Raw genomic sequence first — 16,494 nt, 5'->3', positions numbered from 1 at the left:
CATTAACTATACAAGTAATAAGATTAGTTGTACAAAGCATTAGCTTCTTAGAAGGAGAGGGAGAAGGAGCTGGGGAGAGGAAAAGGGGAAAGAGAGATGAAGAGGAATGGGGAAGGGGGGGTGGTGAGAGAGAGTTAGTTTTGTTTTGATGTCATTGACATTAGAAATGCCACTGAAATGAATTGGTTCTTCATTGGTTACTGTAAGGTACAGTAGAAACACTTTCTTTCACAATTACCTGTGCTTTGGAAATAGCATGACTCCTTCAGCTTTCATGATTTGTTTATATTTCAAGAATTTACTGTTAAGATACTATTTTGAATATTTACTACTAATACTACATAGTGGGTGGCTAACAGAAGAATCAAATAGCCACCTGGATAAAATAAATAAGAAAAGTTTATGAGGTAGTTATTAAATGCCTACTATATTTTAGAGAGGGTTCCAGCCTTCTGAAGAAAAGAAAAAGAAATGGGATCAAGTATATATGTGAGGGAGCTTGGCAAGAAGAGCTACCTTGTTGCCTGAGAATAGGGGCAAAAAAAAAAGAAAATGAGGGATGATTCAAAGGTTTCAGGGATGAAAAAATGAGAATAGGAGAGTTCACATGATATAACCTCAAAATATCCTCAGAAAATTAAGTGGTGACCAGTTCAGCTGAGAGATAGCAGGGTAGAGGAATGTGTAGGAAGCTGGAGAACAGAAGGGATAGTTAGAAAAATAATTTCCCTGCTACAGTGAAGACCCTGCTGAAGTTGGTTGACATGATTTTATAATTATCCAATTAGCACAGTTGTGTATCCTCTTCCATCTCTATTTTGGTAGAATAATTTCTGATCCTGCACATGTACAATCTACAGAAATTGTCTAATTCTCTTTAATTCCTTCATCTTTTCTAAGTAGCAAAATGGTATGAAATCTATGATCTGTGGAACTGTACTCTAAATTCAAAGGTCATTGGTTCAAATCCCACTTCTAACTTCTCATTTTTCAGATGAAAAAATTGCAGCCTAGAGAAATAAATGATTTATTCAAGGTGACTAGTTCTACGTATTAGGGATGGGACTTGAACCTAGGGTTTTAATGTAGACTAGGGCTTCATAGATCTGTTGCTCCAGCAAGAAACCAAAAGCACCCTACTCAGCAAACATTTGGCTTATTTTTCCAAGAAGAGAGCATGGTCAAAAACAATCTAAACAGAAACGTTGGTAGGCATAACTTGTTTTTAAAAATTGGACAAGAGATCCAGCTAAATAAAGTCATCCCCAAATCATTCAAGGATGAAAATTGATAGAAGAAAAATTGGAAAAGTTCTATAAAAATTTCATTAACAACATTTTTTCATCATCAAAGGTAATAAAGAGTATTACACTTGGATCTTAACATCATAGTCCTGAATATTCTTTTAGAAGAGGCAAAAATGACACTAAAAAGAATATAGATAGGAAAAGCAGCCAGATTAGACAAAGTATTTAGAAAGGATATCTGTGTTGAAGAAGAGAGAATTATAATTGAAGAATTGATTTGTAAGTATCTGAAATTGCGGAAGATTTTAAGATTTGGAGTAAACTTCAGACATTTTTAATACCCCTCCCCCCATAAAAAGAATAGTAAAACTTTATTAATTAGCTAAAGCAGTATAGACCTACTTGCACACATTTTCTAAATTTTTACAAGATAGACCTACTTGCACACATTTTCTAAATTTTTACAAGATCACCTTTGATGAGACTTTTGTTAGGAAACAAGCAGATTCTTAAGACTACAGCTTTACCATTTCGCAGGTAACTGAAATTTGTAGATAATCTATTTTCCCATTGTGCTTATCATTTGTTGAGTAAGTATTGTATTCATTATAGCAAAATGCTTCCTCTATGATTCATTTCTCATCCTTATATTAAAATAATCTGGTATTTAAAAATCATGATAGCAGAATGACCATATTCAAAAACTATGATTATAAAGATTATATAAGGCATAAAAAAAGATAAGTATACATCTGAAGAAGTTCACTATTGAGATGATCCAGTACAAAGTCCAAGTTGTAAAGGATTTCTCTGTATGATAATATCTTCTAGTTGCTGAGATTTTGAATAACAATATGCTGGTTGTATCAAGTTCCTAAACATTACAGAGACCCATAGGAGAAATTTGTAAGTACTCAAGGGTGATCAGAACATGGCCATCCATACAGGAAAGATTTAAGTGGTAAGGAGTTTCTATTGCCCAGATTATGCATTTGGAAGGAAAACAGTGATTGTCTGTTGGTATGTATGAAATAGATATTACAGATGGACAAAGGATTGGGCATAGAGTTGATCAGGAAGAAGAGAACAGAGATTACATCTTTGGCAAATTACAACACTTTTGTAAATTCTTATGAAAATAAAAGCCCATCTTTTTTAATCCCAACATTCTGTCAATGAGTCGGCAATAGGAACAATGAGAAACCTTAGAGAAGAACAGGAATAAAAGTTTTTATGAAGGAAATGTATAAAAGGCAAGAAGAGAAGATAGATTGGTTATACTGGCAAGATGATGACATTGCAAGAGAATTATGAAAAAAGCATCTTGGAATAAAGAAAACAACTGCTTAAAAAGTAGAATTGGACAAATGAAAAAGGAAACACAAAAGCTAGGTAAACAACTTCTTAAAAGTTAGAATTAGACAAGCAGATACCAGTGATACTGTGACAGGACTTCTTAAACTTTTTTGAAACTCATGACGCACTTTCACCCAAGAAATTTTTATGTGGCCCATTATTTCATGACCCCCATATTCAGGTAAAAGAACCCATATTGGGGTTGTGACCCACAGTTTAAGAAGCTGGGTTCTATGAGATATCAAGAACTGGTCAGATCCAAAAGAATGAAAAAATAAAGAAAAGGTAAAATGGCCTTATTGGAAAAATAGCTGACCTTAAAAAAAAATTTTTTTTTTTTGTGGGATGCAGCCAAAGTGGTAATAAGGGGAAATTTTCTATCACTAGAGGCTTACTTGAATAAAATAGAGAAAGAGAAGATCAATGGATTGGGCTTGCAACTTAAAAAGCCAGGAAAAGAGCAAATTAAAAACCCCCAAATACTAAACTTGAAATTCTAAAATTAAAAGGAGAAATTAATAAAATTGAAAGTAAAAAACCCCAAACTATTGAATTAATAAATAAAACGATAAGAGTTGGTTTTATGAAAAAACCAACAAAATAGATAAACCTTTGGTAACTTTGATTAAAAAAAAGAAAGAGGAAAATCAAATTGTTAGTTCTTAAAAATGAAAAGGGAGAACTTTCCACCAATGAAGAGGAAATTATAACAATAATTAGGAGTTACTTTGGCCAACTTTATGCCAATAAATTTGAGCACCTAAGTGAAAATGGATGACTACCTTCAAAAATATAGGCTGCCCAGATTAACAAAGGAGGAAGTAAATTGCTTAAATAGTCCCATTTCAGAAAAAGAAATAGAACAAGCTAGTAAGAAACTCCCTAAGAAAAAATCCCCAGGACCAGATGGATTTACATGTGAATTCTATCAAACATTTAAAGAACAATTAGCTTCATTGTTATATAAACTATTTGAAAAAATAGGGAATGAAGGACTTCTACCAAATTCCTTTTATGACATAGACATGGTACCTAAACCAGGTAGGTTGAAAATAGAGAAGGAAAATTATAGACCAATCTTCCTAATGAATATTGATGCAAAAATCTTAAATAAAGTATTAGCAAAAAGACTACAGAAAACCATCCCCAGGATAATATACCATGAACAAGTAGGATTTATACCAGGAATGGAGGGCTGGTTCAATATTAGGAAAATTATTAGCATAATTAACCATATCAATAACCAAATTAACAAAAACCATATGATATCTCAATAGATGCAGAAAAAGCATTTGATAAAATCCAACATTCATTCCTATTAAAAACACTTGAGAGTATAGGCATAAATGGACTTTTCCTTAAAATAGTCAGTAACATCTATTTAAAACCATTAGTAAGCATCATGTGTAATGGGGATAAACTGGAACCATTCCCAATAAGATCAGGAATGAAACAAAGTTGCCCATGATCATCATTACTATTCAATATTGTATTAGAAATGCTATCTTCAGGAATAAGAGCTGAGAAAAAGATTAAAGGAATTAGAATAGGTAATGAGGAAACCAAAATATCACTTTTTGCAGATGGTACTTAGAGAACCCCAGAGATTTTACTAAAAAACTATTAGAAATAATGCACACCTTTAGCAAAGTTGCAGGATACAAAATAAACCCACATAAATCATCAGCATTCTTATATATCACTAACAAAATCCAATAGTTAGAAATACAAAGAGAAATTCCATTTAAAGTAACTGATGATTGTATAAAATATTTAGGAATCTATCTGCTAAGGGAAAGTCAGGAACTACATGAACACAACTATAAAACACTTTCCACAAAAATAAATTCAAATCTAACCAATTGGAAATATATTAAGTGCTCTTGGATAGGTCGAGCAAATATAATAAAGATGACAGTACTACCTAAACTAATCTATTTATTTAGTGCTATACCAACCAGACTCCTGAAAACTATTTTAATGACCTAGAAAAAAATAACAAAATTCATCTGGAAGAACAAAAGGTAAAGACTTTCAAGGGAACTAATGAAAAAAAAAATCAAATGAAGGTGGCCTAGCTGTACCAGATCTAAAATTATATTATAAAGCAGCAGTCACCAAAACCATTTGGTATTGACTAAGAAATAGATTAGTTGATCAGTGGAGTAGATTAGGTTCACAGGACAAAATAGTCAATAACTTTAATAATCTAGTGTTTGACAAACCCAAAGACCCCAGCTTTTGGAATAAGAATTCACTGTTTGACAAAAACTGCTGGGAAAATTGGAAATCAGTATGGCAGAAACTAGGCATTGATCCACACTTAACACCGTACACCAAGATAAGGTCAAAATGGGTTCATGATTTAGGCATAAAGAATGAGATTATAAATAAATTAGGGGAACATAGGATAGTTTACCTCTCAGACCTGTGGAGAAGGAAGAGATTTGTGACCAAAAAAGAATTTGACATCATTATTGATCACAAAACAGAAAATTTTGATTATATCAAACTGAAAAGCTTTTGTACAAACAAAACTAATGCAGACAAGATTAGAAACGAAGCAATAAACTGGGAAAACATTTTTACATTTAAAGGTTCTGATAAAGACCTCATTTCCAAAATATATGGAGAAGTGACTCTTAATTTATAAGAAATCAAGCCACTTTCCAATTGATAAATGGTCAAAGGATATGAACAGACAATTCTCAGATGAAGAAATTGAGACTATTTCTAGCCTCATGAAAAGATGCTCCAAATCAGAAAAATGCAAATTAAGACAACTCTGAGATATCACTGCACACCTGTCAGATTGGCTAAGATGACAGGAAAAGATAATGCTAAGTGTTGAGGGGGATGCGGGAAAACATTGAGGCATTGTTGGTGGAGTTGTGAATGAATCCAACCATTCTGGAAAGCAATTTGGAACTATGCTGAAAAAGTTATCAAATTGTATATACCCTTTGATGCAGCAATGTTACTACTGGGCTTATATCCCAGAAATCTTAAAGAAGGGAAAGGGACCTGTATGTACAAAAATGTTTGTGGCAACCCTTTTTGTAGTGGCAAGAAATTGGAAATTGAATGGATGCCCATCAATTGGAGAATGGTTGGGTAAATTATGGTATATGAATTTTATGGAATATTATTGTTCTGTAAGAAATGACCAGCAGGATGATTTCACAAAAGCCTGGAGAGACTTACATGAATTGATGCTTCAACAACAATACTATATAATGATCGATTCTGATGGACATGGCTCTCTTCAACAATGAGATGAACCAGATCAGTTCCATTTGTTCAACAATGAAGAGAACCAGCTACACCCAGCAAAAGAACTATGGGAAATGAATATGTACCACAACATAGCATTTTCACTCTCTCTGTTTTTGTCTGCTTGCATTTTTGATTTCCTTCTCAGGTTATTTTTGCCTTACAACTAAGTCTGATTTTTTTTGTGCAGCAAAATAACTGTATGGATATGTATACATATATTGTATTAACATATACTTTAAATAAAAAAGAAAGAAAAAAAATTGATCCAAGACAATGTCAGAATCATTGGACTACCTGAAAAGCATAATCAAAAGGAGGACCTAATAGCATTTTCAAAATTGCCTTGATATCCTTGAACCAGAGGACAAAATAGACATTGAAAGAGTCCACTGATTATCTCAAGAAAATGATTCCAAACACCAAGGAACTTTATCTTCATATAACAAAACTATCAGACCAAGGAAAAAATATTGCAAGTCACCAGAAAGAAACAAATAGTATATCAGGGAGCCACAATGGGGATTACACAAGATTTAGTAGCTACAACATTAAAGCATTGGCGTTCACAAACCATGATATTCCAGAACCAAGAATCACCTAGCCAGTGAAATTAAGCGTAATACGTCAATGGTCTGCTTTTTTTTTTTTTTTAATTAAGCCTTTTTTTATTTCTAACTTCATACTTGTTAATTATCATGGTGTTATAGTATTTCATATCCATGCATTTTTAAAATAATGAAACATTGACTCAGTATTTTCTAAGAATTTCTAGCAATGTTTCTCCCAATGACTTTTTTTCCTACAACAGTGGAAACAAATGAGTAGTTTAGTTGTAAAATAGTAGAAAGATTTGATGGCAGCAGTAATGTTGGCCTAAAATTATAGACCAGAAACCCCAAATTTTCAGAAATTTAAAGATACTTCTTAAAGTTCAGTAATTGAAACTTTACTGTGAAAGAAAATTACCAGTATTTTGAGAGAGAAAATGATTGAGTCTTGAAACACAATAACAAATTAAAATTCAGGCAGCAATATAAAATTACATGTTAGAAATAAGTAGGCTGCAAGTTATCAATGTTGACATGTAATGTAATAAGTGGAGAAAAAGAGCAATGCAGTATATTTATGACTTGAAAAAGATATTGTTTGGTTTTCATATTAGAATGAGAGAAATAAATTAGCCAAAAAAGAAGAAAGAACTCCATCACTAAAACATATTATGGGAACAGGGAAGACTAGGATTCATCTTCAGAGGAGGACACTATAGCAAAATAAATAAATAAAAGCTTCCACCACAAAGAGTGATGTGAAATAGCTCCCTACTCAGAATTTATAGAAAGAACTCAAAAAAAAATTCAAAAATCAATTGAGAAACTGAGAAAAAACTAAAGAAAAAGATTAAAATCCAAGAAAAACAAGAAGTTGATGAAAAAAAAATTTACCAACTAGAAAAAGGGGTAGTCTCAAAGATGAAAATAATGCTTTGAAAATTAGAATTGGGCAAGGGCAAGCCAGTGAAGCTGAGTAAACCTCAAGAAATAACAAAACATTGTAAGGAATGAGAAAATAGAATAGAATGTGAAACAAGAAAAATAATGGATTTAGAGAACAGACCAAGAAGAGAAAATAATAAGAATAATCGGATTGCTAGAACATTCTAACCAAAAAGAGAACCTTGACACAGTAATGTAGGAAATGATCCAAGAAAATTGTCCTGGAATATGAGGGGAAAGTAGAAATAGAAAAAATCCACCAATCATCACCTCAAAGAGATCCTATGTGGAAAATACATGGAAATATTATTGACAGATTTTGAAACCTCCAGATCAAAGAGAAAATTCTGCAAGAAACAAGGAAAAAAAATTCAAATACACTGGAGCTACAATTAGAATTGTATAAGACTTATCAACAACTACAATAAAAAGACCACAGGTCCTGGAATCATATCTCCTGACAAGTAAATAACTAGACCTGTGGCCAAAAATATCATATCTAGCAAAATTATCTATAATGCTGAATGAGAAAAAATAGATATTTAACAAACTTGCAGATTTCCAGGACTTTCTGTCAACCAAGCCCCAACTTAAAAAATTTAACATGTAAGAGCCAATATGAAAGATGAATTTTTAAAAATTAACATTGAGCAAACTGCTAAGCATAGATAAAATTATTTTTGGTGTGTGTGTGTGTTTGTGTGTGTGTATTATATAAGATTGACATCAACATTAGGATAGCTCAAAAGAAAGATTAACAGAGTTAAGGTCAAAATAGCAATCATGCTATACATGTATAACATGATTGCTATACAAATGAGGTGCAGAGGAAGAAGAGACACAAGAGGTATTAAAGGGAGGAGGAAGGCTTGTAGTTCTGAATACCTACTCACATTGGGAATGGGTTCAATAGGCAACACTACATATACACCATGAAGGGTTTAGCACCCTCCAAAATCTATTTAAAAAATAAGGAAGGAGGGATGAGTATACAGGGAAGCAAAAGGTGAGGGAAAAAGAGAAGGGGAGAGATACCGGGAGAGATACCTGGGTGAGGGGAAGGTTAGGTAATAATAAAGCAAGTTATAAAGCAGAATTTAATTAAAGAGATGGCAAGGATAGGAAAAACATGTGTGTGAGAAAGTGAATGTGTATGTGTATATGTTTATATGTATACGTAAATATAGCTTGCTGGGGGGTAGGGGTGGAAGGAGGATAAAAATAATGTAAATAAAGTGCACAGCAGAGAACCAAAGAACAATTTACAAGGAAGTAAAGAAAAATTGGACATTCATGAATGTAATTTCTTCTAATATGTATGTTATATATATATATATAAAAAAGTGTGTGTGTTTGTGTGTTTACTTTCTTGATCTTGTAATTTGTTGTTATATATTTTTGAACCCCCTCTGATATTCTCCTAGGCACATGACAATGTTCTCTTTTGTTTTGCTTTATTTTGTTTTGTTTTTCTGTTTTCCTTTTTTTCTTACTGTTTTTTCAACAACAACAACAACGAAAAATAGATAGCCAAAATGGTAATACTGGTATACTTGACATACAAAATGTAGAAAAACATCCAGCATACTGTTACATAGGGAGTAGTTATCATAAAGGATTGTAAAGGTCCAAGGACACAGTCTATGTTAATGGTGAGTAGCAATACTGCTGTTTTAGATAATTCAAAAATCAGAATAAGGTATACTGGTATTGAAGTGTACAATATAATTAGTTTACTCCTGTGTAAGATGAGTTGGTTTGTGAAATTAAACATTAGAACTAGAAGGGTAGACCCTCAAATTTACCTAGTCCATCCTCCTTATTTTACAAATCAGCATCTTGAAAGCTCTGTGACTTTAAGTGACTTGTCTGTGATACTGCTGTGTCAGAGGCATTATTTATAACCCAGGTCTTCTGAGTCCAGAATGAGTGATCTTTCTGCTATAATATGTTGCTTCTAAAGTGGGACTAGACCACATGAAGCAAGCTGATCTCCATTCTAGCTCTTCAAAATAATAACCTGTACTTTTTCCTTAACATTGTCTCTTTTGTTTTGACTTTTAGGAGCCATCTCGCCCTCTGCACCCAGCACCCCTACCAGAAGCTCCTCAACCACAACGTCTGCCCCCTGAAGCTGCCAGTACCTCCCTTCCTCAGAAGCCACACTTGAAGTTAGCTCGGGTCCAAAGCCAGAATGGCATTGTCCTATCCTGGAGTGTCCTGGAAGTGGACCGTAGCTGTGCCAGTGTAGATAGCTACCACCTCTATGCTTACCATGAGGATCCCAGTGCCACAATGCCATCACAGTGGAAGAAAATTGGGGAGGTAAAAGCACTTCCTCTGCCTATGGCATGTACTCTCACTCAGTTTGTGTCTGGCAGCAAGTACTACTTTGCTGTCCGAGCCAAGGACATTTATGGACGTTTTGGACCTTTCTGTGATCCCCAGTCAACGGATGTGATCTCTTCCCAGAGCAGTTAAACACTTGGAGCCTTTACATCTGTCTTCTTTTCAGAGTTTCCTTTTTTTGGTCTTGTTTTTAATCTTGTGCATGATATTCACTGTAAAATCCACATTCTGCAAGATTTCTTGGACAGATGTGTGTAATACACTACATACATTTATATCCAGAAGTAAAATAAACTCTCAGTCCACAAAGCAAGAACTATTTTCCTGGACATTTCAAGCTTCAGGATTTTGAAATATAAATGTGCACCTTCCTTTGAGTTTTGAGATTTGGGGGACATTTTGTGTGTATGAGAGTGTGAATGTGAGAGAATGTGCGGGTATGAGTGTTGCTTTCCTGTTTGTTTGTTTCATTGCAGCAGTTTCTCCTTTTTACATCCTCATATTTACCTCTATTTCAGGATAGAGTGTAAAGGTCAAGGAGAAAATGGCATGAAAAGTTAGGATTTTGCTTCTTAATGAGGGTGGGTTCATACTTTGCACTACATAACTGAAGCTAAACATAATCCAAAGAAACAATCAAACAAAAAGCACATGCAAACTAATTGATTTCTTCACATCTTTCTTAACTTGGGTCCCTTTCCTAGTCTCTGCTTAACATTTGAAGAGGGAAAGGAATATTTTATTTCTGACCTACACTTTCTGTGCTGAAGATATGTTCTCAAAACATATTAATGAAGGAAGAGGACATTAATTCTGGTCAGTTTTAGTAAAGATAAAAAGCTCTTCTGCTTGAATCTGAGAACATCTGTAGCCTATTTATTATCTGCTTAATTAATAATCCCCCTCAGCCATTCCTGTCTCTCTTACCAATTCTTTTTATTTTGTGCCTTAAAAAATAACTGTAAAAATAAACATGGCCATATCTCCATTGTGTTTACTTTTTTCCCTTTGAGATTTTCATTTAGTATCTCCATTTTCCCCTAACTTCAAAAAATGATTTTTTTTCCTATTATAAAATTTTGTGGTTAGGGGAAACAAAACTTTAGACTCTTTTATGATTCTTACTCCATGGCATCATTGGGTCTATTCAAAATTTGTGAATAAGCTGTCTGTCTTCCCTCTTCCCTCATTATAATATGTTCAAAATTTTGATTGTTACTACCAGTTAAGCTGACTGCATGCAGTATGTGGACTGAAATTTTATCAGGTTTTATTTTAAAAGCATCATTCTTCATACATCTATTGGCATTGGTTTTGCCCACTTGCAACAGAGATTAATAAGGCAATTGTAGCTTATTATTACCATAAATTTTTAATACTCTCTTCATTTTAGAGTAGCAAAACTATGTCCAATAACTAAGATCCAAGGCAAAACTTAGCTTTATAAAACTTGTTAAATTTACTGTCTCAATGTTTTGGAGCAACCAGTGTGCTATTTTAAAATAAATCAAGTGGAGAATGGTTCACATCTTTTCTCACATCATTCTTTTTGACCTATTTTAAGCAGTCATGCAGATAAAAACTTTTTCTTATCTTTTGATAGTGCCAAGGTGATAGTTAGACCTGCCCTCATAAAATTTTATATATACTTTGGTCAGAATTTAAAGGTGTATCTTTCTGTGTTGTTTTACTTAGCATACTTAAAACTCCTGGGAATCATAATTTAGCTCCAAAGGGATTCAGCCTTAGATCATGACTTGTTTGTTTTTTTAAATGTCAACCACATTGGTATTCAACAGATATTGGGAGTAGATATGTTGCTGGGGATGGGAGGGTTGGAATAAATTGGAAGAGGTAGGTAGGAGAGGGTTATAAAAGACTTATGAATAGAGTCTGTGATCTAAATTTACTATGTTGGTGGCTTTATTCTTGGCCATCTCATTTTCAAAAATCTAATTCTGAGATTTATAACTTTCTTGAAGCATAGGAGGGAGGGGAGCTTTCTTGGCTCTCCTGTCCTTTTTTTGTATATCTTTGATGGTTTGTAGTTGGACCTGTAAGGAAATTATCTTCTGAGAGCGTTCACACTAAAGATTAAGGTAATGTCGTCTGTTAGTGTGAACAACATAGGCTTGGTGCTGAACAAAAGCCTTTCTAACTACTGATTGCCAATAATGTAATGCTCTGATGCCTTCCTTTCACTTTCAAGGAATAAGACTAAATGAGAAGTAGGGTTGTAATAAAGCCAGTTGGTTCTTTTATTGTTTTTATAGTGCATATGTTTAGAGCCAGTTCTTGCCAACTATGGGCCTTGTAGTCATTTGTAGAGCATTTTTAAGAATGACAGTAAAGCAGTTGCCAATGCCACACCACAGAACACTGAGGTAGAAATTTCATTTGAAAGAGATGTCCTATTTTATATATGTATATAAAGATATGCATACTTGTATATACAATTTTTTTTTAACTGTCAAGAAGAATTGCTTATGTTTAATTCCTGACTACAGTGTGCCCATCTTTGACAAAGTTCTCTATTGGCTTGTTTAATGGTTATGTGACACCCACCTATTTGCTGACTTGGCTAGGAAAAAAAAATATGTTGACTAGAGTAATCAATATGACTTTACATTTACATTCATCACTGTCACTAATACAACAAAAGCCTTCCTCGTATAAAGATATAGAAATCAGGTAACAAAGCCAAACAAGCAAAATAGAGTTCCTTATTTGCCCTGTCTTCCCATAGTGTGTTTTGTGAGAGGAAAATAATTGAGAATCTCAACTAGTAATCCAGAAGATGACTTTAAAATTTTGTTTCCCGTAGTAAAATAGGGCAAAAATAATACTCGGAGCTTTTTCTTGTTCCAAACAGTGGAAGGAAGTTGCAAAGAGAATTGCAGTAACTTGGAGACAGCAAATTAGGGACTTTGAGTCCTCATGTAGAACAATATTCAATATATGTAATTTTATTGTTTTAGTTGTTAATGGTCTGATTACAAGTGTTTAGACATAACCAGTGGATTGATAGTGCATTTTTGTCTGTTAACTGCGGCCAACCCTCGGACTAGTACCCCTAGAGGGTATGGAGGCAGCAGCTGATTGAATGTGCAAAAAGGGGTCTGGGCTAAAACTGAAAGCACTTCTCATTCTTGGCTTGTCTCACTTTGAGAGTTTGGGCTTTTGTTGTTACTTTTAGAGAAAAGCTGAGATCACAAATAACTAGAAGTAGCCACTTTGAACAGTTCTGCTCTGGTTAAGAGTTACACTCCATGATACCTCTTTACTCCATGGTACCTTTTCACAGAGTATTATAAGCTGGATTTTCACATTATGGGAATGCAAGGTTGCTACATTTTTAGTATGGCAACATCTTAAGTGTTGCCTGTTGGAAATCTTGAGAATTTTGAGGATTTTAACTTGAAATGTAGTAAAAGTTTAGTTGATTTTTGAAGTGGCAGTGCTGTTCTTTTTTTTTTTTTTTTTTAAATTTTGTACTTTGTCAAATTAACGGTTCACTCTGTTTTAAGTGTGATTATTCCTTTCAAAAAATTTGTTCTTACCAGTAAATATGTAAATGGAATATGGACTCCACCTGTTCATAAATAGAACTTTATCCTCTCTCCATTTCTCAATATAAAGCATACTGTGATACTTTCCCAAAAACTTGTTTATGGTGGAGTTGAGGCAAATAGTTTCTTCTTTATTGGAATCTGACTGTTCACTGGGAGTGACTCTTTCTTTTCCTCACTCATCTTTTTCCTTTTTATATTAGCTAGTAATAAGTACTCTGAAGAAACCTCTTTACCAAGCAACTTGAGATAATTTGCGATCTTAAGGTACATAAGTCCTTAGGCAAAGCTGCTCCAAAAGTGGCTTGATTGCTTTATACAGTTTCCTCGATTTTATTAAGTGTTAACTTAGCTTTTGGTTTTTAATTTCTGTAATTTAAAATGGAAAAGGCAAACTATATGAAGTCCTACCTACTACCATTTATGTAGTGTTAGTAGTACTGCATGATCTTTATAATGTGTTCATCAACTTTGGTCTCTGAAAGTTTTCCAGTACTGTACAAAATTGAGAAAAAAAAAATAATGCCTGTGGTATCCTTCACCTTCTCTGCACACTGTGATCTTTACACAGAGTTACTTCAAACCTCCAAGTGTTCTCTTCCTAGCTTCCCTTCTCCTTGGGCCATTTCTATCACTATCCTGTGATTTCTCATTATGATGCAGATCTGTGTGTGAACCTAGTTTTGCTCTAATTCCCAGAATAACCATGTCCCAGTATTAGATAGATAATCGCAAATAACACTGGAACATAGACAATCTTGATAAGTGGCCTCCTAAATCAATATGTGCTTATAAGGATCCTTATGGTTTTATGACCCTCAGTTCTATTTGAGTTTTGATTACACTCATCTAGGCAACTTTCTTAAGATTTAGTTGCAGAGAAGGTGTTAAGCTAAATTTCCTCACTTGGGAGTTCCTTGGACTAGCACAGTCACAGATCCCTATATCTGTTTTTCTTTTTTTCTCAGTATTTTATCTTTCCAAATACATGGAAAGATAGTTTTCAACATTTATGTCTTTAAGATTTGATGTTCAAATTTTTCTTTCTTACTTTCCCCTGCCCAAGACAACAAGCTATCTGATATAGGTTAAATGTACAATTCTTTTAAAGATATTCATATGTTTGTCATGTTGTACAAGAAAAACCAGCCCAAAAGGGAAAAAACCATGAAAAAGAAAAAGCAAACAAAAACCAAAAAGATGAAAATACTATAATCCACATTCATTCTCAGTAGTTCTCTCTGGATGCAGATGGCGTTTTCATCCCAAGTCTATGACAATTGTGTTGAATCACCTCATTGTTGAGAAGAGCCAAGGTCATCAAAGTTGACTATCACATAGTCTTGCTGTTAACTGTACAATGTTCTCTTGATTCTGCTCACTTCACTCAGCATCAGTTCTTGTAATTCTGTCTAGGCTTTTCTGAAATCAGTCTGTTCATCATTTTTTATAGAAAAATAATATTCCATTACTTCCATATACCATAACTTTTCCAGCCATTCCCTCAATTGATGAACATCCCCTTAATTTCTAGTTCTTTGTTGCCAGAAAGAACATTTTTGCACATGTGGGTCCCCTTTTTTATGATCTCTTTGGGATAGAGATCCATTAAGTGACACTTGGATCAAAGAGTGTGCAGTTTTATAGCCGTTTGGGCATAGTTCCAACTTGTTCTCCAGGTTGATTGGATTGTTTCACAACTCCACCATCAATGCATTAGTGTCCCAGAAAGTCCTCACTTTCCCTCTAACATTTATCATTATCTTTTCCTGGCATCCTAGCCAACCTGAGAGATGTGAAGTGGTACCTCCAAGCTGTTTTAATTTGCATTTCTCTAGCCAGTTGTGATTTAGAGAATTTTTCATGAGTATAAATGGCTTCAATGTCTTCATCTGAAAATTGTTCATATTTTTTGATCATTTATCAGTTGGGGAACTCTTGTACTCTTATAAATTTGACTCAATTATCTATATATTTTAGAAATGAGGCTTTTTTTTTTTAGAAACACTGGCTATAACTATTGTTTCCCAGCTATCTGCTTCCTTCTAATCTTGGCTGCATTGGTTTTGTTTCCATAAAACCTTTTTAATTTAATGTAATCAAAATTATCCATTTTGCATTTCATAATATTCTCTAGTTCTTCTTTAGCCATAAATCCCTCCCTTCTTCACAAATCTAACAGGTAGACTACCCCTTGCTTTACTGATTTGCTTTTAGTATTACTCTTTATATCTAAACCATGAGCTCATTTTGACCTTATCTTGAAATGCTGGTCAATGCCTAGTTTCTGCCATTCTATTTTTCAATTTTTTCTGCAATTTTTATCAAGTAGTGAATTCTTATTCCAGAAGCTGGAGTCTTTGGGTTTATCATCTACTTGATCTTAACCATTGTTCACAGCGGAATCTGTATTAGTTACACCTTTTGTCAGTTATGTTAAGGATCTGGCCTTATGGAGAAAATAATCTGCAGATGCCTACCTATAGACCCTTATTGTGATTTCACCAAGCTAAGTTCAATGTATGGATACACCATGAATTGCATAAGATCAAAGCTCCAGCTGCTTCTTTCTCTGATTATTCCAACTTATAAGTGATTGTTAGAATGACAAGAAATGGGCCAACTTAGCAAAATTCCAAGTCTTTCTACTTTATGCTCCACATAGGTAGTGGATGCCATGAATTCAGTGAACAACCTGGCACAAGTCCACAACAGTGCTGTGGAACCATCAAGAGTTAAGGGAAACAGTGTGGAAATTATTGTCTTGGGGGTAATTCTTTCTATAACCAGCATCTAAAGTAATGGGAGTGAGTACATCTGTTTTTTCTTTGTGAGTAAGACTATGCAGTCAGTGTTGCTCTTATCACCTCCATGGACCTAATCGTTCTAAGTATCCTCTCCCTTCTTAATTATATTATCTTTTCCTATCTTCACTGACAATCTACTTTAATTCCATACAACTAGATAGAAAGGATAGAGTGTTGGATGTGATCAAGACCTGAATTCAAAACTTGCCTCACACAATATAAAACAGCTATGTGATCATTCTGTTTTCTCACGTGTAAATGGGCATGATGAAGGGCACCTACCTCACTGGATTAATGTGAGGATTTAACAAGATAGCATATATAAAGTGCCAGAAAAGTTTGAAACAGATTTGTCAGATAGCTGTAACCCAAGATTTTAAAAGCCATGCCAATGGAG

The 16,494-nt window shown here is 34.0% G+C and overlaps 1 protein-coding gene across 3 annotated transcripts in view; it reads left to right on the top strand.

Annotated features, from left to right (window-relative positions):
* The window catches only part of ATF7IP (activating transcription factor 7 interacting protein), a 147,369-nt gene extending 136,122 nt beyond the window's left edge, over positions 1 to 11,247 (top strand). For all 3 annotated transcript variants that reach the window (XM_052001596.1, XM_052001597.1, XM_052001595.1), the window contains exon 15: positions 9,437 to 11,247. In XM_052001596.1, the coding sequence (XP_051857556.1) occupies positions 9,437 to 9,853 (417 nt within the window). In that variant the 3' untranslated portion in view covers positions 9,854 to 11,247. The remainder of the gene's footprint in view (positions 1 to 9,436) is intronic.
* Positions 11,248 to 16,494: the final 5,247 nt, after the last annotated feature.

The sequence above is a fragment of the Antechinus flavipes genome, chromosome 5, assembly GCF_016432865.1.
Source record: "Antechinus flavipes isolate AdamAnt ecotype Samford, QLD, Australia chromosome 5, AdamAnt_v2, whole genome shotgun sequence".
Taxonomy (NCBI): domain Eukaryota; kingdom Metazoa; phylum Chordata; class Mammalia; order Dasyuromorphia; family Dasyuridae; genus Antechinus; species Antechinus flavipes.
This window is presented reverse-complemented; position numbering and strand designations above follow the sequence as displayed.